Source organism: Bos grunniens, chromosome 7 (assembly GCF_055505025.1).
Source record: "Bos grunniens cultivar Pamir isolate PY7600 chromosome 7, Bosgru_T2T1.0, whole genome shotgun sequence".
NCBI classification, from domain to species: domain Eukaryota; kingdom Metazoa; phylum Chordata; class Mammalia; order Artiodactyla; family Bovidae; genus Bos; species Bos grunniens.
In genome coordinates this window covers 5,212,905-5,235,961 of record NC_141171.1, presented here as the reverse complement: position 1 = coordinate 5,235,961, position 23,057 = coordinate 5,212,905, and the positions used below count along the sequence as shown (strand labels likewise).

Sequence of the window (23,057 nt, the reverse complement as noted above, 5' to 3'; positions counted from 1 at the left end):
GCCCTCCGCTGGGGGGCTGAGGAATGGGAGGCTGGACTTTGGCCCTCAGGGCATCCTCAGGCTGGTGGGAGTGGCCAGCATGTACCCTAGCAGCTGTAACTCAGAGAGCAGCTTTGATGGCAGCTGGCATCAGGGAGCACTTCCTGGAGGACGCGTCTGGAGAACAAGGAGAAAAACACAGTGGATTCGCTCACCCTGTATTCGTGTTCTTGGCCTTTGCAGAAGATCCTTCCTCCGGCGGGGCCAGCCATAGTTCCTGCCCTTGGTCCCCACAAACCACAGGGGCCATGCTTCCCTTCCAACGTCTCCTTCTCCTCCCCAGGGCCGACGGCAGAAGATGGTCCCTCGCATCACTCCCGTCTTCTGGCTATGGAACCAACACGCCCAGCTCCACTGTCTCGGTACACACAGTCCTACCTTAACAGGCAGACCAGGGAGTGCCAGGTTGGGGGTGGGGGAGACACATCTTTGTTTTGTTTTGGTTTTTTTAAGGTGTTGAATAGTTGTCTAGTCAGTAAACATCCTGACTTCCCCCCTCTGTGCTCCATTTTGAGCGATGTGGGGGTCCCAGCCTTGGCCCAAAGGGTTCCTGGTCGGGTATACACAGATATCTGCATCCTTGTGTGGTAAGGGAAGGTCTGGTCAGAGGGGGTCTTGGAGTTGCCAAGGAAGCAGCGAGGGCTTCCTGGAGGAAGGGGCATCACAGCTGGAGTTTTGAAGCATGCACAGGAGAGAGGCAGGAGAGGTACCATGTTGACCGATAGACAGCTGGGCCTTGAGAGTTAGGATAATGCTGGGGTCCTGGCTGTGGTGCTGACCGTGAACGCGTGGCCCTGATACCCCCTCCTGCCAGTCGAGCTCATCCTCTCGGGAGCGCCTCCACCAGCTTCCTTTCCAGCCGACGCCGGACGAACTCTGCTTCCTGTCCAAGCATTTCCGCAGCTCAGACAGTGTGGCTGATGAGGAGGGCGGCCACCGCTCACCTCGCCTCCGCCCCCGCTCCCGCAGCCTCAGGTGGGCCTCCGCCTCTGACCCCAGCCCCAGCCCTTCCCTGGGCGCAGCTCCTCCTCCTCCACCTCCGGTCCTGACCCCACCCAAGCCTGGCCTCTAGCCCTGCGCCCTCAGTCCTGGCTCAGCCACCCTTCCCTGGGCTGTGTTTCGGGTCCCGTGTCTTAAGCCAGTTGTCCCCTCCTTCAGCCCCGGACGCACCACAGGGACCTTCGACAATGAGATCGTGATGATGAATCATGTGTACCGGGAGAGATTCCCCAAGGTGGGCAGCACCTGGTGGCTGGACCAGCCCCAGCTCCGCCCCCTCTGTTGTCCCTCTGTGGTGCGCGCTGCCCTCTTGGTTGTGTCCCTCTCCCCATCTGTGCGTTTCTGTTTTTCCCTGTCACTCTGTCTCACGCTGCACCCCCCGCCCCCTCGGCATCTGTGCACATCACTTCCTCCCCTCCGATCCTTGGACCCCATCGTCACACCTTCTCTCTCTCCTGCCCCCATCTGCACACGTTGCTCCCAGGCCCTGTCCAATGACCAGGTCGCCCCATCTCCCCCCCGCCCCCCACTTCTGCCCAGGCCACAGCACAGATGGAGGGCCGTCTGCAGGAGTTCCTGGCCGCCTTCTCACCCGGCGCCCGGCTGGCACTGGCTGACGGCGTCCTGGGTTTCATCCACCACCAAATCATCGAGCTGGCCCGCGACTGCCTGGCCAAGTCTGGAGAGGCGCTTGTCACCTCCCGCTACTTCCTGGAGATGCAGGAGAAGCTGGAGCGGCTGCTGCAGGATGTGCGTGGGGGTGGGACGGGGGGGAGTGGATACAGGGTTTTGGGGTCCCCAGACAGGGCAGGGCAGGACCAGGGGCTGGTGTATGATGCTACCATCCATCTGCTCCCAGGCCCACGAGCGCTCAGACAGTGAGGAAGTTGGCTTCATTGTCCAGCTCGTCCGGAAGCTGCTGATCATCATTTCACGGCCAGCGAGGCTCCTCGAGTGTCTGGTGAGTGTCTTGGCATGTGGCCGGGTGCAAGGCTCAGACCAGGCCCTCAGCAGTCCTGCAGAGGTTAAAAAGAGACAGTCCCCATCGTGTAGGGCTTTGTCAGGAACACTGGGGGCCACCAGACTCGGGCGGGCTTCCCAGAAGAGGGACCAGGAGCTAGGATCCCAGGGACAAGTCAGAGCCACCGGTAAAATGCTTCAGACAGAGGTCAGTGGGGGGAGGTGTGCAAAGGCCTGAAGGTGGGACCAGGCCTTGACTGACCAATCCCTCTGCATCCCCAGGAGTTTGACCCCGAGGAGTTTTACCACCTGCTGGAGGCTGCTGAGGGCCAGGCCCGAGAGGGCCAGGGCATCAAGACTGACTTGCCACAGTACATCATTGGGCAACTGGGCCTGGCTAAGGATCCGCTCCAGGGTGAGCTGGAGTGGGGGCAGGGCCAAAAGAGGAAACTGGGGTGAGAATGCGGACGGGCCAGGGTTCCAGCCTATGCCCGTGTGGCTGCAGCATGCGCCATACTGTCCTTCCCCTCTGTCTGGCCCTGTCCTCAGCCACCTGCAGGGCACATTTTGGGTAAGGTGCCCAGGATTCCAGGGTAAGGTGGCCACAAGTTGGACCCCCTGACCTGCCAGCTGCCTTGGAGCCTCAGCTTTCTCAATGCTAAATCGAGTTGGGCCAGAGTGCCAGGGAACCACTGTGAGCAGTGGCATTCACTTGAATTCCAAAGCACTTTCCCAGTTTCTTCTGACTGTGGCCTGGGAAGTGGGACACGGAGTCAGACAGGGCAATCCATGGGCACAACTGAAACAGCCAGGAACCTCCCCCAAACAGTCAGGACAGGGAAAAAGACATGGTGCTGGGGGAAGCATTGAACTTGAACCTGGCCTGGTCTCGGGGTGGTCAGGGGAGCTCTGGGGAAAGATTGTATTCAAACTGGGGCCTGGAGGATGGAGAAGCGACCGGGTGCAGATCTAGGGGAGAGAGGAAGTGAACCAGGCAGGGGAACCGTGAAGGCAGAGGTTGCGAGACAGGCAAGTGTCTGGCCTTTTGGAAGAGCCGTGAGGAAGGGGTGTGGCTGAGGAAGGGGCGACAGGGTCAGCAGGACCCAGCCGCAGTGGCTGGCACCCACGGGGACCAGGCTGCCACTGTCCCATTTGAAGTTGCAGAGACTGAGGCTCTATGCTGTTCAGCTGGATTCAGGTCCAGGCGTGCCCAAGGCCGGACCACGCTCAGACTAGCTGTCTGGCCGAGACTGTGCTCTGCCAGCGGGGCTGTGGCCGGGGTGGGGCCCCAGTGACGGAGGAAACGGGAAGTGGCCAGGCAGACAGGTGGCAGCTGAGGCTGAGTGCAGATCACCCGCCCAGTGCCGCAGGGGGCCCTCTGAGAGCATGAGGGGCTGCATCAGACCCTGGGCCTCGCTCACCCGAGGCTGTGCTGCCCCGTCTCAGCCTTGCTCTGTGACCATGAGACACTGTCTTCATGGTCACCGTCACCATTGATGTTCACCAGCTGCTGACTCTCACTCAAGACTGCCCCTGCTAAACCCCAGCTGAGGCTGGAGACTAAGGGGGCTCCCCCGGGCCCTGCCCCGAGCTGAGGAGCGTATCAGCCACCACCTAGAGGGCCTGCGTCACAGCGGGTTTTCACGGCCCCGAAGCATGGAGCCAGGATTCAAGATAGCCAGAGCAATCAGAACCTGGGCTTCCCACTGGCCCGTCTAGAAGGTTCCTCAGTCGTTGCTCAGTCCAGCCTCCTGGATTTGACTGAAACCTGGACGCAGTAGGGACTCAACAACAGGATCCTGGGAGCTGGTCAGGGGAGGCACTGTCTCCCCATTCCAAGATGAGCCCTGGAGGCCTCAGGAAGTCTCTGGTGGAGGGGCCGCACTCAGAAACCCCATCTGAGGCTCCTCCCACATTTTACAGAGATGGTGCCTCTGAGTCACCTCGATGACAATGGAGGACAGCCACCAGCACCAGAGGAGTCCCCTGAGGTAAGACAGCACGGAGCTTTAGAGCCCCCACGTGTCTTGTTCTTTTGATGGTAGACCAGGTGGCCCTGAGAGGGGCTAGGTTTGCCAGTTGCTGAGGGTTTGTATGTAGTAGGTGCTTAATGAATGCCTGTGACTTTGGGAGAAGGTGGGGGCAGGTGAGATTGCCCTGCTGGGAAGGTTGGGCAGGGCAGGGTTGGAGGGGGCACTGGAAAGTGGGATTTTGCAGGCTGTGTAGGAGTTTCCTGGTAGGAGGGCATGCATGGCTTCAGCTAAAATCTCAAACTTGGAGGGTGAGTTTGAGAAGTATGTACAGAAGAAGTAGCATTAGGTGCCAGCTGGGACTTGAGGGCAGGAAGAACACAGCGTGCTCTGAGCTGGGGCAGGACCCTGACCCCTGTTGCCCCACCAGAGTCGTGCCCTGGTCGGTCCTTCACGGAGGAAGCCATGTGAGAGTGACTTCGAGACTATCAAACTCATTAGCAATGGGGCCTATGGGTGAGTCCTTGGGTTCCCCGTAGACCCATTTCTCAGATGCCCTTGGGGATGACTGACGCCCACACAGCCCCTGAGTATGTAGACAGAGAAATAGACCTGCAGAGGGAAGTAAAGGCACAGCCCAGCAGGGACATGGCTTGGAAGGGTTCATCCATGATCTCGGTCCTTACTCGCCCCGAGTGTAGGGTTCTAGGAGTTTGGGGGCTGAGCAAGCGATGGCAGTAGTGCGAGCATTATTTAAATGCCACTTTGACAGATTTGCTTTGGCAGAGGTGGTAGGGGGGAATCCCTCATAGCATAAGACTGTCGTGTGGGGGAGGGCGGAGGGGGAAATTACAGAGGGGGCTTATGCATCCAGGCTAAAGTGTTAGCAACGCGGTGGGGAGTTGCTGAGTCAGAGAGCTCCATCAGGCGGAAGCAGCTTGGGGTTTTCATAGCCCCAGCATTTACCTTATCTGAGGGTATGCAAAACCAACAGGCTCTAAATGGCTAAAAATCTGCTTATTTGAGTTGTAATGGACACAATTTGAGTTTGTGCCAGTGAGGCTTCTGAACTAACGGGTCTCAGTCAGCTGTGAAGAAATAAACAACCTAGGAGCTGTCTTTGACTCTTCATATGACACCAGGGAGTGTGGCTTAAACCCTCGGAGAGGCTGCCTGGGTGGAGGGCACAGGCCAAGGCATGGCGTGTGGGCTTCTGGACCCAGGTCAGGTCCCGGTGCCTGCCGGGGCTTCAGCAGGCCCCCCACCCCCGCTGCAACCCCACCCCAGGGCCGTCTACCTGGTGCGGCACCGGGAAACGAGGCAGCGTTTTGCCATCAAGAAGATCAACAAGCAGAACCTGATGCTGCGCAACCAGATCCAGCAGGTCTTCGTGGAGCGTGACATCCTCACCTTCGCCGAGAACCCGTTCGTGGTCAGCATGTTCTGCTCGTTCGAGACCCGGCGCCACTTGTGCATGGTCATGGAGTATGTGGAAGGTGTGGTCACAAGGGCTTGCCTGCCTCCAGCAATGGGGAGCTCACCCCTTATCCAGGAGACAGTCTCTTCTTTGACCCAGCTAGAGTCTGCTCTGTCCTCCATGGGGTCCCAGCCTGCCTTGGTGAGAGGAAGGGCTCAGTCTGCAGTGGGGGACCCAGCAGTGGGGTTGGAGATGGGGAAGCCCAAAGACGAGTGTGAAGGCAGAAGCCTAGGGGATAGGGTAGGGGTAGGATGGACAGCCTAGGCAGAGGGGACTGGTGGGCAGAAGCTTGGAGGCTGGAATAAAAGCAAGGGAGGTCAGGAGGTGTGGGTTGGAAGGACTAGGATGGTTGGAAGCCAGGCTGAGGAGTTGTAGGATCAGGTTTCCAGCTCAGGAAAGAATAGTATCTTCAGGTAATGGCAGGAACAAGCATTTACCAAGGTAGCTGCCAGTCAAGGAGAGGGAGCATGCACTTAGGAGGCACCAGCTCTGTACAAGGGAAGGGGCTGTGCACTTAACAAAGCTGCTGCCTGCCCAGGGCAAATCAGAAAGTAGGGTCTGCATCCCCTCCTGCCCCTACCAGCTCCCCACCCCAATTCAGGACAGACTGGGGACACTGTGCCGGAGGTGGGGAGGGCAGGTGGGTACAAGTCTAGGCACAGCTGCAGAACCAAGATTCTCTGCAAGCGTGTCCACGCTTCTGCAGGTGGCGACTGTGCCACGCTCCTGAAGAACATGGGCCCGCTGCCTGTGGACATGGCACGCATGTACTTCGCCGAGACGGTGCTGGCACTGGAGTACCTGCACAACTACGGCATCGTCCACCGAGACCTCAAGCCTGACAAGTGAGTGACGGGGACCCCGGGAGCGGGGCCTCTGGAGTGGGTCTGGGGCTGCTCGGAAGCACCATTATCTGGATCCCACTGGCATCATGGGGCCCCGGCGGCAAGCAGATAATTAATAGATGCCTGCTATGTGCAGGGGAAAGACAGTGCACTTATGGAGGTGCTCTGGCAAAGAGGGTGCCCATGCACTCGAGCACTGCTACAATGTAACGGAAGTGAACTTGACTATATGAGGCACCAGCTGTATACAAAGGGCAGGGCCATGCACTGTGCAAAACCTCATGTGTGAAGAAAGGGACTGTGCGTGTCTTGAACACCTGGTGTGTACTAGTGCAGGGAAGAGAGTCTGGGGCTGTTTATTTCAGTCTAGCGTCTAGTAAGCATCTATTGAGTGCCAGGCCCTCTGTGAGTGGCTGGAAAACACGCGTGTGAGTGTGAATGACCCCTCAGGCTTTGTAACTCCTCCATAATTTTCAAAGCACTCTCCTCCTGCATTGAGCACCTGCTGTGTACACAGGAAAGGGCTGCTCTTATATCAAGTACCCTCTGGACATCAGGCAGGACATGCGAGTCTCAGGTACTTGCTGTGTGGAGGTGTGAACGTAAGCATCAAGAGTCGGCATGTTTTAGACTTACTTTCCTGGTGGCCCAGTGGCTAAGACACAGCACGTCCAGTGCAGGTTACACAGGTTCGTTCCCTGGCTGGGGAACTAAGATCCCACGTGCTGTGCTGCGCGGGGTGGCCAATGATTAGTTAATTCAGAGAGTCTGCATGTTTTCAGGCCATCTTGTATTTTGCAAATGGCTTAGAAAACAAAACACATGTGTTTGCACTTGCTGTCTACCTTGGGCCCAGATGGCGGCATAACTGACTCCTCACACACTGATGACTTTTGAGTTTCTAAAGCGCCTTTTTTTGCTGGTGTGTATTTATTGGTCACCAGCTGTGTAGAGGTGATCAGAACACCTCTGCTTAATAAATGTGTTATTAAGCGAGGACTGCGGAGAAGGCCATGGCATCCCACTCCAGTACTCTTGCCTGGAAAATCCCATGGACGGAGGAACCTGGTAGGCTGCAGTCCATGGGGTCGCTAAGAGTCGGACACAACTGAGCGACTTCACTTTCATTTTTCACTTTCATGTATTGGAGAAGGAAATGGCAACCCACTCCAGTGTTCTTGCCTGGAGAATCCCAGGGACGGGGAAGCCTGGTGGGCTGCCGTCTGTGGGGTCGCACAGAGTCGGACATGACTGAAGCGACTTAGCAGCAGCAGCAGCAAGCAAGGACTGTGTGTCAGGCCCTGAACACTGCAACTATCTTTTTATATGAAGTGTTTATGTTGAGGTCAGCATGGAATGAACACCTGCTGTATACTGGGGACAGGGGCCCTTTTCTCCAATGAAGGTACTTGCCGTGTGGAGTTGTGAACCTGAGTCTTAAGAGCCCTGCATGTTGTCAGGGCATCTTGTAGTTTGCCAGAGGCTTAGAACAGCAGTGCCCAGCCTTTTTGGCACCAGGGACCCATTTCATGGAAAATAATTCTCTCACGGACCAGGGTGGCACGGAATGGTTCCGGGGTGATTCCAGTGCATTATATATGTTGTGCACTTCACTTCTATTACTACATCAGTTCCACCTCAGATCATCAGGCGTTAGATACTCGAGGTTGGGGACCCCTGGCTTAGGAAACAAGCAAATGTGTAGTTGGCGCCTGTTGTATACCTAGGCCTCCATGCTCCATGTCCTCTGGCTGCTTGCTTTGTGCCCATCAGACCTCTTTGCGATCATCCTGGACTGGGGTCTTCCCAGTGTTCCCGAGGCAGGACTGGCCCCTCCCATGCTCACGACCCTCATCTGCAAAACGGGATGGGAAGGGGTCCAGCCCCAGAGGGTTCAGGGAGGGATAGGTCCCCACAGTTGGTGCTGGAGATAAATAATTTTTCCTTTGCAGTTCAGAAAATTTCAGGTACACCCCAAGTCAAGAGAAGGTGCATTCATTTGCTAGGGCTGCCCTAACTAAGGGCTTAAACAACAAGAAGTTTATTCTTGGGACTTCCCTGGCTGTCCAGTGGTTAAGACTCTGCACTTGCACTACAGTAGGCGTGAGTTCGATCCCCGGTTAGTGAACTGAGATCCCACATGCCGTGCAGTGTGGCCAAAAATAGATTAACTAATTCAAGTTTTTTTAAAAGAAATTTACTCTCTCAGTTCTGGAGGCTAGAAGTTCAAGATCAAAGGGTCAGCTCCCTTTGAAGGTACCAGGGAAGGATGTATCCAGGCTTCTCTCCTGCCTTCTGGTGGTTCCTAGGCTGTGGTGGCATAATTCTAACCTTTGCATGGTGTTCCCCACTGTGTGCAAGTCTGTGTCCAAATCCCCGCTTTTTATAAGGACTCCAGTCCTGCTGAAATTGTGGTTACCTGGTGGCACAGCGGGCAACGAATCTGCCTGCAATGCAAGAGCCTCAGGAGACGCAGGTTCGATCCCTGGGTCAGGAAGATCCCCTGGAGGAGGGCATGGCAACCCACTCCAGTATTCTTGCCTGGAGAGTCCCTGTGGACAGAGGAGCTTGGCGGGCTACAGTCCATAGGGTGTCAAAGAGTTGGACACAACTGAGCGACTAAGCACAGCATAGCACAGCAGCTAGCTATGTACTCCAGAATGACCTCATCTTAAGTAATGACATTTGCAGTGACCCCGTGCCCAGATAAGACCCCATCATAGTTCCTGGGGGTTAGGAGCTCAGCATGTGAAGTTGGGGGATACACAGTTCAGTCCATAACGGAAGAGGGGTACAGCGTCCCACCCCCACAGCTGTCAACATTCATCCAGTCCAGTTTCCTCCCAGGCCATTCAGTCCTCCCCACTGGGTGAGTTGAAGCAAATTCCAGGCATTGTCTCATTTTCTCTGTGACAAGGAAACAAATTTTTAAATACCACATATAGTCAACATTCAAGAAATGAACTTTTTAAAAAAGATTTATTTATTTGTTATTTTATTTTTATTTGGCTGCACCAGGTCTCAGCTGCAGTTTGTGGGATCTAGTTCCTTTAGCAGGGATCGAACCCGGGCACCTTACATTGGGAGCGTGGAGTCTTAGCCACCCGACCACCAGGGCAGTCCCAGGAAATGAATGTCTTTGAGGCAGGGACATGCCCATAGGCACTCAGGAAACACTGGTTTGTCTTAGCAGAGCATGGCCAAAGGCCTGCTATGAGGCCTTGGTTTTTGGAGGGAGTTGGCTTAGCTGGTAGCTACACCAAAGTGTTTCTTCCACAGCTGGTATACACAGTAGTTGCTTAAGAAGCATCATTTTAAAAAACAAACAAGAACCAGCAGAGGCATGGAGTGGGCACACAGAATTGTTTCTTTCTAGAGTTGAGGTATGCAGTAGGTGTCAAATAAATGACTCCTGCAACTACTTGGATACAAACAGTGAATTCTCCAGAAATTTATTTATTTATTTTAAAATACATTTTCAAATACTTGTATTTACTTATTTTTGGCTGTGCTGGATCTTGGTTGCTGCATGGGCTTTGCTCTAGTTGCGGCGAGTGGATGCGCCTCTCTAGTTGTGCTGCTCAAGCTTCTTCTTGTGGCGGCTCCTCTTGCTGCGGAGCACAGGCTCGAGGGCTCACGGGCTTCAGGAGCTGCAGTTCCCAGGCTCTAGAGCCCAGGCTCAATAGTTGTGGCGCCTGGGGTTAGTTGCTCCATGTCCTGTGGGATCTTCCTGGACCAGGGATCAAATCTGTGTCTCCCGCACTGGCAGGCAGGTTCTTTACCTCTGAGCCACCAGGGAAGCCCCTATTTATTTGTTTCTCATTTTATTTATTTTTGGTTGTACCTTGTGGTATGCACAATCTCAGCGCCCAGACCAGGGACTGAACCCATGCCCTCTGCCCTGGGGGCACAGAATTTTAACCACTGGGCCACTGGGGAAGTCCTGCAGATATTTATTTTTAAATGGGCAGGTGTACCCAGGAGGTGCATGAAAACATGACTTTATAAAGCTGATGCATGTGATTTTTATCACTTAAAATATTTATATATTTAAACTTGCAAGAGAACAGGAACAGCAGCGTACATGATAGGTGTGTGAGTTTTAAACAACTGGTGCACCCATGAGGGGCACAAATATTTCTAAAGACATGTTCACTTCACAGTAGGTGCTTGCACAATATTTAATTTGTTAAAAATAATGGCTGTAGGTACAAAAATATACTGTAGCTCTCCTGCTAGGAGGTGTTCAGGAAATGTTTTATTGCCTAGTGGGGAGATGCCATGATTCTCAGGAACTTAATTTTTGCACAGCAAAGTATACAGTAGGTGCTCAACGGTAATACCCGACGCACCCAGAAAGTGCACAGAGATGTTTGCCAAATTTGTAATGTTCCCCAAGAACCTCTGTTTCTTTCAGTAATGTAATCAGGCATAGGACGTGCGTTCCGACCCTTGGTGGGGTTGGGCTACCTTGGATGGGACAAAGTTCGTGATGGGGGGCGGCAGGAGCAGCCAAGTACCCCCCAGCCCTGAGCGCCCCACCCACCTGCCCACAGCCTGCTCATCACCTCACTTGGCCACATCAAGCTCACTGACTTCGGCCTGTCTAAGATTGGGCTCATGAGTATGGCCACCAACCTCTACGAAGGCCACATCGAGAAAGACACCCGGGAGTTCGTGGACAAGCAGGTGGGCAGCCTCCCCCTGCCCAAAGCCCAGCCCCGGGCCATGGGGAGACTCTGCAGCAGAAAGGCGTATGTGAACCCTTCCCGTGATTCTCCCCACCCTCCCTTTCCCGACTGGGAGCCGCCCTCAGTTTCCCTGTCCCGCCCGGCCCAGGTATGCGGGACGCCTGAGTACATCGCCCCCGAGGTGATCTTCCGCCAGGGCTACGGGAAGCCAGTGGACTGGTGGGCCATGGGCGTCGTCCTCTATGAATTCCTGGTGGGCTGTGTGCCCTTCTTCGGCGATACCCCCGAGGAACTCTTTGGCCAGGTGGTCAGTGGTGCGTTCCCCACCCCCGTGGCCCAGGTTTCATCCCTGTGTCGGGGAGGGGAGCAGCCCCCGTGTGGATAGATTGGGCACCTTTGGCATGCCAGGCCCTGGCTGAGCACTGGAGATACAGCCAAGGGCAAGATGGACAGTAAGGGAGATAAATAAGCGAACTATGGAGGGACTTTCCTTGCGGTCCAGTGGTTAAGACTCCACCTTCCTGTGCGGGGCTAGGGGTGGGGGGTTCGATGCCTCTCGGGGAGCCAAGATCCCGAATGCCCTCCTGGTGTGGCCAAAAAAAACCCACAAAACTGTAGAACAATCAGAGGCAAAAATGCAGAGGAAGAAAAGAAGCAGGAAGAAGGGAGGGCGTGGGGTGGCAGGTGTGGGGTGGTTAGTCACTCAGTCACACCTGACTCTTTTGCGACCCTATGGATTGTAGGAGCCCAAACGGGCTCCTCTGTCCATGGGATTTTCCCAGGCAAGAATACTGGAGTAGGTTGCCATTTCCTCCTCTAGGAGCTCTTCCCAACTCAGGGATTGAACCTAAGTCTCCTGGGTCTTCTGCATGGCAGTGCAGGGAAGCCCCAGGTGTGGGGTAGAGGAGCTGTATTAAAAGAGTCACAGAGAATGACACTGGGGTGACATGTGAGCAGAGTTTTAAAGGAGCAAGAGATGGAGGAAAGGAAGGTGCTCAAGGCAGAGAGCGTGGCCAGAGCAAAGGCTGTGAGGGACCAAAGCTGGAATGCTGAAGGAGCAGAGCAGGCTGATGGCTTGGAGTGCAGAAAGCAGAAGGGCTAGGAGATGCTAGGAAGCACTAGCCCAGCTTCCTCACTCTCTCCTCTCACTTCAGACGAGATCATGTGGCCAGAGGGAGAGGAGGCCCTCCCAGCCGATGCCCAGGACCTCATCACCAGGCTGCTCCGACAGAGCCCACTGGACCGCCTGGGCACTGGTATGTTGGAGTGGGTGGGCCGGAGGCTGGAGTAAGCATGAGCTCTATTTGAGAGGCTGCATAGAGGAAGGGGACTTGAAGCTGGGGTTTTGAAGGATGCATATGAGCTCACTAGGAACTTGCGTAAGACTGAAAGTAGCTGGGTCTAGTGCAGACATGGGGCACTGAGGCTGTGTATGGGAGCCCGCCAGGTCACCATGGGCTGTGTCCTAAGGTCCCTAAGGACCAGCGCAGTGGGTCCCACTGTCCAAGTTTCCCCAGCCACCAAAATGGTGATAAGAGGATTATTTAATACTGATGCAGCCACCCAGTATGTGGCCACTACGGATCACTTTCAGGATGAAACTTGGCCACTGGAGAGGACCACGAGCGCTGAGGTTGGGGAACAGGATACATTTGTGCATTCGACTCTGCTCGTTGGGGTAGAAACATGTGGACAGGGGCCCTGGAAGGAATCTCTCCTGAGGTCCTGGGGTTTCTCCGGGCGTTGGGATCTCAGAATCCAGCCGAGGGAAGATCAGGGCCTAGGTTTTAGCCCTACCTTGGTTCCCCTCTGGGCTCTTAAACGATGGCTGTTTTCCCTTCCCATCTTTGTGGCTCTGCGCTGGCCAAGTTTGGGTTCATAACTGGCCTAGGGGGTCGTGGGGGGTGGGGCCCAGCAGGGCTCAGCCGGCTTTGTCTGCAGGAGGCACCCACGAGGTGAAGCAGCACCCCTTCTTCTGGACGCTGGACTGGGCCGGGCTTCTGCGACACAAGGCCGAGTTCGTGCCGCAGCTGGAAGCGGAGGACGACACCAGCTACTTCGACAGTAAGCGGGGGCCCAGGAGACGGGCTGTGCTGTCCCGTACTCTCCTAGGGCAGCAAGGGGTCTCTGCCAGGGTCCCCATCCCAGCTCGGCGCCTCACACTGGGCCTGGAGCTTCTGACTTGCTGAGCTTTCCAGGACTCTGGGCATATGTGTGCTGGCTGCCCCACCCCCTACCCCCCCCCACACACCCCCCTGCTAGGATTTCCTTTGCATCTGAGCTCAGGTACTGCAGCGCCCCCTCAGGTTGCAGGAGGGGACACCATGCTACTTAGGGTGGCAGACCCTTTTCTGGGATCCCGCATCAGGTTCGGCCTCCTGAATCTCAGTCCTGACCAGGCATGGAACCTTGCCTGTCATACAAGAGGGTGGGCTGCCTCACTCAGCTTGGGTGGAGGTGCTCCCCTCAAGCACTTCAGATGGGCTCAGACAAATCTCCCTCTTCCTACGTGGGGCTCTGGCCAATCCCAGAGTAAATGCTCTTGGCTTCCAGCGCCTCCTCCAGAACTGGATGTGTGACCTTGAGCATGTCAGAGGTCCTCTGTGAACGTCTGTTTCCTTTTCTGTAAAATGAGGAACGTCTTTTATGTTTGAGCTGTGCAGTGTTACCTAGCTCTAGGGGACCCATCTCAAGAGTGAGGAAACTGAGACACAGGAATTCCCATCCACAGCCCCACAACTTTTAGGGACACACCTGAGATTTATTCCCAGACACTAAATCTGCCAGGGGTTCCCTGGTGGCTCACAGGTAGAAAATCCACCTGCCAATTCAGGAGACGTGGGTTTGATCCCTGAGTCGGGAAGATCCCCTGGAGGAGGGCACACAAACCCTTCCAGTACTCTTGCCTGGGAAATCCCATGGACAGAGCAGCCTGGCAGGCTACAGTCCACGGGGTCGCAAAGAGTCGAACATGAATGAGCAACTAAACAGCAGCTGAATCTGCCACCCAAGCCTCCTCTGCCCTTAAACGTACCAGGCATAGTCCCACCTCAGTGCCTGTGCTCTGACGGTGTCTCCCCACCCGGGAGCCCTCCCCACATCACCCCTGTGTCCACCTCCGGGGATCAGGTGGGTGATGCCTTTCCCTCCTGCAGCCCGCTCGGAACGTTACCGCCACCTGGGCTCTGAAGATGACGAGACTAACGATGAGGAGTCATCCACAGAGATCCCCCAGTTCTCGTCCTGTTCCCACCGCTTCAGCAAGGTGAGACCGGGATCCTGGGTGTAGCTGGCACTCAGGAAACAGGGCAAGGTGTTTGTTTGGGGTTGTTTTGTTTCTTTGGGCTGTGTCAGGCCTTAGTTGCGGCATGTGGAATATTCACTGCAACCTGTGGGCTTCATCTCTAGCTGAGGTGCACGGGCTCAGCAGCTCACGGGCTTAGTTGCCCTGAGGCATATGGAAGCTTAGTTCCCCATCTTGGGAATCAAACCCGTGCCCCCTGCATTGCGAGGGGATTCTTAACCACTGGACCATCAGGGGAGTCCCTGTTTGGGTTTTTGGTTTTTTTTTTTAATTTTTGTTTTCATTGTAGTGAAATATATATAACATAAAATATACTATTTTAACTTTTTTAAACTGTACAGTCCAGTGACATTTAGTACATTCACAGTGTTGTGCAACCATCACATTTATCTGGTTCCAGAACATTCCATCATGCCCAAAGAGCAACTTTGTACCTGTGGGCAGCCACTCCTTACTTCCTCCTCCTGTCTCCCCCTCCCTCACCCCTGCTTTCTGTTTCTATGCATTTACCTGTTCTGGACATATCACATACATGATGTATGTATGTGATACATATCATGTATCACCCAGTCCAGCGTCCAGAAGAAGGGGTGCTGCTTCACCTCATGGGTGCCTCCTGCAGACAAGGCTGGCTGAGCCCTGCTGATCCCCACCCCCCACGACCCCCTGGGCCAATTATGAGCCCAAACTTGGCTAGCACAGAACCACAGAGATAGGAGGGGAAAACCAGCCGTTGATTAAGAGCCTGGAGGGGAACCAAGCTAGGGCTAGAACCTAGGCCCTAATCTTCCCTTGTCTGGATTCTGAGATCCCAACATGCGGAGAAACTGCAGCACCTCAGGAGAGGTTCCTTCCGGGGCCCCTTTCCACGTTTCTACTCCATACACTCTGTGGGCTTTCGTGTCTGGCTTCTTCTTCTTCTTTTTTTAATATTTATTTATTTGTCTATGTGGGCTCTTAGTTGCAGTGCGTGGGATCTAGTTCCCTGACCAGGGATCAAATCCGGGCCCCCTGCGTTGGGAGCTCAGAGTCTTAGCCACTGGACCACCAGCCAAGTCCCTGGCCTTTTTTTTTTGGCTTCCCTGCATGGCTTGTAGGATCTTAGATCTCTGACCAGGGATTGAACCCAGCAGCAATGAGCACTCGGAGTCCTAACCACTGAATCACTAGGGAAGTCCCTGTTTCTGGCTTCTTAAGGCTGATCTACGTGACAGCGTGTCAGTACTTCACTCCTAGTTATGGCTGAGTAATATTCCACCGTGTGACTGGACCACAGTTTTGTTTATCCGCTCATCAGTTGATGAACCATTTTGCCTTTTTCCACTTTGGGGCAATTGTGAATAGACCTGCTATGCTAGGTGTTACTTTATAGCGTCATTAGCTTCACTCAAGTTCCTTCCTTTGTTTATAATTGGATCAGAAAACCTGCACAGGGACTTCCCTGGCAGCCCAGTGGTTAAGACTCCAAGCTTCCACTGCAGGGGGCATGGGTTCAATCCCTGGTGGGGGAACTAAGAGCCTGCATGCCGTGCAGCATGACCTAAAAAACCCCCCAAAGCCTGCACTGCTTATGGGCCTGGGGCCCACGGGTGGGAAACTTCAGCCGGGGCCCCTTGGTAACCAGGCCTGTCAGAGCCTCAGTCTCTCCATCTGTACAGTAGGGTAAAGACACTGTGTCTTTAAAGAAGTGGTGAGAAAGGATTTGAGGAAATGACTCAGAAGCGTCAGGCATGTAGGAAGCACTCAACTGAGCCATCCCCCAGGGATGCGGTTGTTGTGACTGTTATTTTTAATTGCTTCCCAGGTCTATAGCAGTTCTGAGTTCCTGGCCGCCCAGCCCACCCCAACCTTCGCTGAACGGAGCTTCAGTGAGGACCGGGAGGAAGGGTGGGAACGCAGCAGCGAGGGGAACTATGGGCGCCGGCTGAGCACCACTGAGGTCCGGTAGGTGGGCTGGGGAGTGGAGCCTGCTGGGAGGTGGAGCCACCAAACCCAACATTGGAAAGAGCTGCCCAGTGGCCCAGTAGAAAAGGGTCACACATATTGGCCAGCCTATCAGACCCCTGCCAACCTGGCCTCTATCATCACTCCCTTTGGATTTGCATTCCTAACCATACTAAAGGTAAAAGCAGCCATATACCATCATGCTTCTAGGCTTTTGCTTGTTTCCTCTGCCCAGAATGCTCTTTGCTTATGCTCACGAAGTCTCATTCATCTGTCAAAGTCCAGACTCAACACAAATAATCAGTGTCTGTTTGAGGAGGGGCATTGGAAGCTGGGTTTTAAAAGATGAATAGGAGTTCTCTGGGCAGTCACAGAGGATGGAGCAGGCACAGGGAGCTCACTTTGTCTTTACAGATTACCTCTGACTCTAGGCTGAGGGTTAAGATGCAGCCACTAGAGGAGACTGGGTGCTCTGGGGTGAGGGCACCAGGCAAGTGTGACACAGGCTGTTCCCCACTACAGGCTGAGATCCTGCACATCTTCTGGTTCATCTTGCCACTCATCCTCCTCCCAGCCTGAGCGGGGCCCTAGCCCATCTCTCCTGAACACCATCAGCCTGGACACGATGCCCAAGTTTGCCTTCTCATCAGAGGATGAGGGAGCTGGCCCCGGTCCTGTGGGCCCCAAAAGGCCCATCTTCATTCTCGGGGAGCCCGATGCTCCCCCAGAAACCACCCCAGTGATACCCAAGCCCTCCAGCCTTTCTGGTAGGTAGAATCCAGGATGGGAGCAGTAGTCTTATTTCAAATTTCCCACAGGAGGGACTATTTAAGATGGGTTTTGAAGGATGAGTAGGAGTTCTCTAGAGAGAACATTCACTTGTTTAACACAGGCCTCAGTCTAGGGATGATACCCTCAGCTTCAGTGGATCAGGACAGGAGAGAGGAATTGAACTGGGGAGCTCTGAGAGTGGGAGTAGGGATCTAACTGGAATGAGGGGAAGGTTTCGTGAAGGAGGGGACCTGAAGAATGGAGGTTCCCAGGGAGAGCAGTGCAGGAAGGGTGTGCAAGAAAAGGGAACAGCCTGTGTAACAGCCAGGAGACTGGACCGTGTGCATGCCGACCAGGAAGGAAGGGGCTTTGCCTTCTGAGGGCAGAAGGGCCACATGGTAAGCTGGAGGGTGGGGCAGACTAACCCCCGACCCTGTTGTCCCTCACAGCTGACACCGCCGCCCTCAGCCATGCGCGCCTACGAAGCAACAGCACCGGTGCACGACACTCCACGCCACGGGCCCTGGATGCTGGCCGGGGCCGCCGCCTCGGGAGCCAGAGAGACTCTGCCCCCGAGAAATCCAGGACCTCCCCCAGCGGAGGCCGCGTGCCCAAGTCAGCCTCGGTGTCCGCCCTGTCGCTCATCATCACAGCAGGTAACACCCATGGCCCAGCCTTGTCTTGGTGTGCCTGCCCACGTCCATTTTTAACCACAGGGTGGAGGCAGTTTTGGCCAGTGGTAGCTGGCAGGGGTCCTTCCAGGTGATGTGGGGGCTGCTGTTTACAGCTGAGCCCAGGAGAGGGGAAGCAGCAGGGGGAGGGGACTGGCATTCTTGGCAGTGGGCACTGCATGTGCCAAGACTTGAAGGGGAGGGGGAGGGGTCTGGGGGCATTGAAGCAGCAGCAAAGCAGCCAGAGTGATCAGTACGGGAACTTCCCTGGTAGTCCAGTGATTAAGACTCTGTGCTCCCACTGGAGGGGCATGGTTCGATCCCTGGAAGGGAACTAAGATCCTACAGGCCGCGTGGTGGTCAAAAAACAAAAACATGAAACAGCCATCAGTGTGCAGGGGGAGGGGAAGGTGCCTTGTGAGGGGCCCCCCAAGGCAGTGACCCCCTCCCTGAACCTTGTCCCTGCAGATGATGGCAGCGGTGGCCCCCTCATGAGCCCCCTGTCCCCACGCTCACTGTCCTCTAACCCATCGTCCCGCGACTCCTCTCCAAGCCGAGACCCTTCCCCCGTGTGTGGCAGCCTGCGGCCCCCCATCGTCATCCACAGCTCAGGCAAGAAGTACGGCTTCAACCTGCGGGCAATCCGCGTCTACATGGGCGACAGTGACGTCTACACTGTGCACCACGTGGTGTGGGTAAGTTGGCCCTGGGATGGGCAGGAACAGCCGGACCTGGTTGGAGTCCAGCTCTGCCCTGGTGCGGGGCTTTCCTTGCAGAGCTGCGTTTGTTAGTCTGGGAAAGCTGGGAAACCAGGCAGAGTGGAAGCATCAGCTTGCTGGGGGCCCGAGGCTGACTCAGCTGGGCTGGGGTCTCTGTCTGTGGGGCCCAGACCACTGACCGTCTGCCCCCCGTGCCCCGCTACCCCCACCCCAGAGTGTGGAGGAAGGAAGCCCTGCCCAGGAGGCAGGTCTGCGAGCTGGGGACCTGATCACCCACATCAATGGGGAGTCCGTCCTGGGACTGGTGCACATGGACGTCGTGGAGCTGTTGCTGAAGGTGCAGCCCTCTTCCCCCTACTCCCACCACCCACCCCGGCCTACCCATAGGGCTCTGAGCCCCCACCCCTGGTCCATCCTCAAAGTACCCTGATCTCCCCGCGCTGCTCCTGTAACCCCTGTCCCCTCCCCTTTGTCTCAGGTGCCGATTCCGTGTGGTTCTCCCCCTCCAACCACAGCATTCCACTTGGGCCCTACATTCTTCTCCCTTCTGCTTCTTTCTTCTCTTTTTCTTCCTTCTTTTTTATTTTTTTGGCCAAGTGGCATGCGGCATCTTAGTTCCCTGAACAGGGCTCAAACCCGCACCCCCTGCAGTGGAATTGCAAGTCCTAATCACTGGACAGCCAGGAAAGTCCCAGCTTCCTTCTTTAGCCCTCTTATATCACCCCTCATAGCCATTCCTCCAGGAAGCCCCCTGGGGCCCCACTCCTGACCTTCCCTCTGGCCCACCTTGACCCTGTGGGGGTGGTATCTGGGCCATCTTTGCCTCCTGCCTCCTTGAGGGCTGAGGCCCAGGGGAGGAAAGGTGGGCACAAGTGAGGAGGCAGGCCACTGGTTGGATAGCTCCTGGGACCAGTGGGTGAGTCGATGGCTCATTGGATGGATGGACAGATGGCACACATCCATCTTTGGCCCAGTGAGTGCGGAGGCCATTAGTTGAGAAATGGGTGGTTAGGATCCAGGGCTTTTGATGGACGAGTAGGTGGGTGGAGGTATCACTGGCTAGGAGGCACACTGGCGACCCCTCGCCATCCTTCCTGCAGAGTGGCAACAAGATCGCCCTTCGGACCACAGCACTGGAGAACACGTCCATCAAGGTGGGCCCCGCGCGGAAGAACGTGACCAAGGGCCGCATGGCGCGCAGGAGCAAGCGGAGCCGAAGGCGGGAGACACAGGACCGGTGAGCGGTGGGCTGGCCCCCGTGGAGGGTTGATGCAGGACGCGTGGCATGGTTGGGCAGCCCCGGCCACTGGGGGGCGGGACTTGTGGAGAATCTGGGTTTCTAACCCCTAGGCGGAAATCACTCTTCAAGAAGATCTCAAAACAGTCGTCCGTGCTGCACACCAGCCGCAGCTTCTCCTCTGGCCTCCACCAGTCCCTGTCGTCCAGCGAAAGCCTCCCAGGCTCCCCCACCCACAGCCTGTCCCCCAGCCCCACCACACCCTGCCGCAGCCCGGCTCCCGATGCCCCAGCAGGTGGGTGCACCCCCCAGAACCATCCTGGGAAGAAGGACCACACGGGGCTGCAGTGGTTGGCCCAGGGAGGGGGGGCGAACAGAGTTGGAAGGATGAAGTGACGTGATGAATGACTGCCTCAAAGGCAGCCTGGGGTGGGCAGGGCGGGTGTGAGGGCAGGGAAAGGCGTGTCCAGCAGAAGGGAACATCACAAGCTATGGGCGTCTAGATAAGAGGGATGCGGAAGCTAGAGGGAGGCTAGGCAGAGGGGATTGGGGGATGGATCAAGCCAAAGAGCTGGGCTTAAATTGGGGTGGGGGGCAATAGGTAGCCACAGAGAGTGAGTGAGCCAGAGAAGATATGGAAGGATAGTTCTAGAGCAGGAAAGGATGGTCCCCCTGAGGTTCGCCAGTCTGTGAGAGACAGCCAGAGATGGACATCCCTGTTTCCACTGGGTTAGCATCAGTCTAGAGGGAGAGAGAGACAGGCTGAGGCAGTCCACAGAGGAAGGAAGGCATCCTAGAGGAGAGCCACAGAGCTGCTCTCCCAGGAAGCCCTCCCTGCCTTCTGAGGGCCCCACTGCTGTCTCTCTCTCTAGCCTTCCCTGACTTCAAGGGGCTGGGGTTATCTATGCCATCGTTGCCCTCCTTAGACCCCTAGACCAGCCTCTGAGGCTGAGGCCTAGGGGTGGAGAGTGGGTACAGGCAGAAGCAGGGCCCTTATTGGATAACTTCCTGAACCAGTGGGTAGATGGCTCATGGGATGGACAGATGGACAGTGGACAGGTACCTTTGGCCGAATGATTTGGTGGGACATTTAGATAAGAAGTGGGTGAAAAGGTGCTAGAACTTTGATGGTTGAATAGGAGTTTACCAGATCTAAGCCAAAGGAAGAACCCGTGCAGACAAAGGGAAAACCAGGCCTGATAGGTGACCACATGCCTGGAAATGATATGGGCTTTGCAGTCAGTCCCAGGGCCCACCTCGAGGCTGGGACATTGAGACTGGTGGCCTGACCCTCCGCTGTCACCCGCAGACACAGCGTCTCCACCCAGTATATCCCCAAGCTCCAGCAGCCCTGCATCTCCAGCTGCCGCTGGCCACACCCGCCCCAGCTCCCTGCATGGCCTGGCCGCCAAGCTCGGGCCACCTCGCCCCAAAGCCGGCCGCCGCAAGTCCACCAGCAGCATCCCACCCTCCCCACTGGCCTGCCCACCTGTGCCTGCACCCCCACCCCGCTCACCCTCACCCCTGTCAGGGCACCCGCCTGTGCCTGCCCGATCCCCAAGGCTGCGCCGAGGCCAGTCAGCTGACAAGCTGGGTACAGGTGAGCGACTGGACGGGGATCTGGGGCGCCGCAGCCGAGGGCCGGACTCTGAGCTGGTGATCATGCGACGGCTGCATCTGTCTGAGCGCCGAGACTCCTTCAAGAAGCAGGAGGCTGTGCAGGAGGTGAGCTTTGATGAGCCACTGGAAGAAGCCACTGGGCCACCCACCTTGGTGCCGCAAATTGCCGTGGAGGGTGCTGAGGCTGTGTCAGGAGCCCTTGGACCCTCTGGGAAAGACTAATCTACCTGGCCTCCCCCTGGCCTGGCAGTCAATGCATTTTCTGTGGAATGTGTTTTCCATAAACTGACACCTGGATGGAGACTGAGCCACCAGCCTTTGACATCTGAAAGAAGAGAGGTCATCGCAGTTCTTGCCGGAAGGTGTAGACAGTGCCTCCTTAATGTCCTGGAGCTGGTCGATCTGGGGCCCGTAGGGGCAGGAATGGGAGACTAGGGTGGTATTGTAAATAGCAGCAAATCCCTGCAACTAATTTATTACTTTTTATAAGCGATAGTCAGACTGAGTCGCCACCCTTAAGGCGGCTGCCCGGGTCTTGCCCCAGGCACCTGGGACCCATTTGTAAACCCTGCCCCCCTGGGCTGAGAAGGAAGCACTTTGGACAAGTCAACGCGTGTTCATGTTTTATGGTTTTTCTGTTCTTTTAAAGTTTTTTTGTGTATTGTGTTACTTAACCCATCCCTGACTTAAGACCCATACATTTGAAGGGATGCAGCCTAGCTTATCAGTCCAGGCCCAGTTTGGATGACTTGGAGAGTCTGTAAACAATTCCCCTCCACCACAAAACGAAGTAATTCTGATGATGGACTGGATTCTGCAGGCCACTTCCCACCATCATGGCCTCCATCTCCAGGCCAGCCTTGCTAGAGTCTGCCTCCAGTTCTGTAGGCTTAGGGGTTGTGGGAACTGGGGCTTTGATGTATGAGTAGAAGTTCACCAAATATAGACAGAGGAGTCATGCACTTCACAGGCAGACACTGATGCCCCAGGAGGCAGAGGCCTCAAAGGGCACTGCCAGGGTAGGGGAAGAATGTCCACCCTGGACAAGATTGTTTTGTATTTGATGCCTACCAGGGTGAGAACTTGACCATGATGTGTCTAAAACACCCCCTGGGAAGTGCCCTCGATATGTCAGAGCCTTGCTGGGATGAAATCCGAATAAGAAAATCCAACTGGGGGTCAGTGAGGCCCAAGTTGCAATCTTGGCTTCACTGGCTCTGGGAAAATGGCTTCCCCACTCTGTGCCTCAGTTTCCTTGTGTTTACAAAACTAATACTAATGACTATTTATTAAGCACCTACTGTATGCCAAGCGCTTTTACTTGTGGCTTCTCCCTCAGTCAGTCAGAAGGCTGGAGGTGGTGGTGTCCTCCCCATAACTAAGGCCTGGCAAGGGGCACAGACATGCCCCACACTTTCCTGGTAAGAGTCATGCAGCCAGCCCCTGTCCTGGGCATTGTCAAGGGAGCTGTGGAGAATTTGTTGTCAGATACAACAGACTCCAACTCCAAGCCTCTCCCCTGAAATGCTGTGTGACCCACCGGGCATCTCAGAGCCTCCATTTTCCATTGGGAGATGGCTAACGTAATGGCTGTGTCCCACATGATAAGGGCACTTTCCAGGCTCTGCAGCCCACTCTGCGTTCCTTCTGGAGACACCCACACAGCACTGCCTGGTGTTGGAGCTAGATCAAGGCTGTGCATGACTTTTGCTCCCGCCTTCCATCCTGGAGCTGACAGTGAATAAAAGCTCACATTTACAAAGAGGAGGTCCGATGTCTGGATTTCTGAGGGGGTGAGAAAAGGGTAAGG

At 55.6% G+C, this 23,057-nt stretch overlaps 1 protein-coding gene across 17 annotated transcripts in view; it reads left to right on the top strand.

Annotated features, from left to right (window-relative positions):
* Positions 1-23,011, top strand: part of MAST3 (microtubule associated serine/threonine kinase 3) — a 41,448-nt gene extending 18,437 nt beyond the window's left edge. For 14 of the 17 annotated variants that reach the window (XM_086408421.1, XM_086408423.1, XM_086408419.1 and 11 more), the window contains 23 exons: positions 323-401; positions 854-1,014; positions 1,198-1,273; positions 1,579-1,788; positions 1,898-1,999; positions 2,281-2,413; positions 3,922-3,989; positions 4,399-4,484; positions 5,256-5,464; positions 6,152-6,290; positions 10,847-10,979; positions 11,130-11,295; positions 12,136-12,237; positions 12,923-13,045; positions 14,137-14,246; positions 16,090-16,229; positions 16,752-16,996; positions 17,450-17,656; positions 18,140-18,366; positions 18,605-18,727; positions 19,491-19,627; positions 19,741-19,922; positions 20,937-23,011. In XM_086408421.1, coding sequence (XP_086264547.1) covers positions 323-401; positions 854-1,014; positions 1,198-1,273; positions 1,579-1,788; positions 1,898-1,999; positions 2,281-2,413; positions 3,922-3,989; positions 4,399-4,484; positions 5,256-5,464; positions 6,152-6,290; positions 10,847-10,979; positions 11,130-11,295; positions 12,136-12,237; positions 12,923-13,045; positions 14,137-14,246; positions 16,090-16,229; positions 16,752-16,996; positions 17,450-17,656; positions 18,140-18,366; positions 18,605-18,727; positions 19,491-19,627; positions 19,741-19,922; positions 20,937-21,469 — 3,691 coding nt within the window. In that variant the 3' untranslated portion in view covers positions 21,470-23,011. Of the gene's footprint in view, positions 1-322; positions 402-853; positions 1,015-1,197; positions 1,274-1,578; positions 1,789-1,897; positions 2,000-2,280; positions 2,414-3,921; positions 3,990-4,398; positions 4,485-5,255; positions 5,465-6,151; positions 6,291-10,846; positions 10,980-11,129; positions 11,296-12,135; positions 12,238-12,922; positions 13,046-14,136; positions 14,247-16,089; positions 16,230-16,751; positions 16,997-17,449; positions 17,657-18,139; positions 18,367-18,604; positions 18,728-19,490; positions 19,628-19,740; positions 19,923-20,936 lie in introns of those variants that run through there. The other 3 variants (XM_086408428.1, XM_086408426.1, XM_086408427.1) reach the window with 3 other exon arrangements.
* Positions 23,012-23,057: the final 46 nt, after the last annotated feature.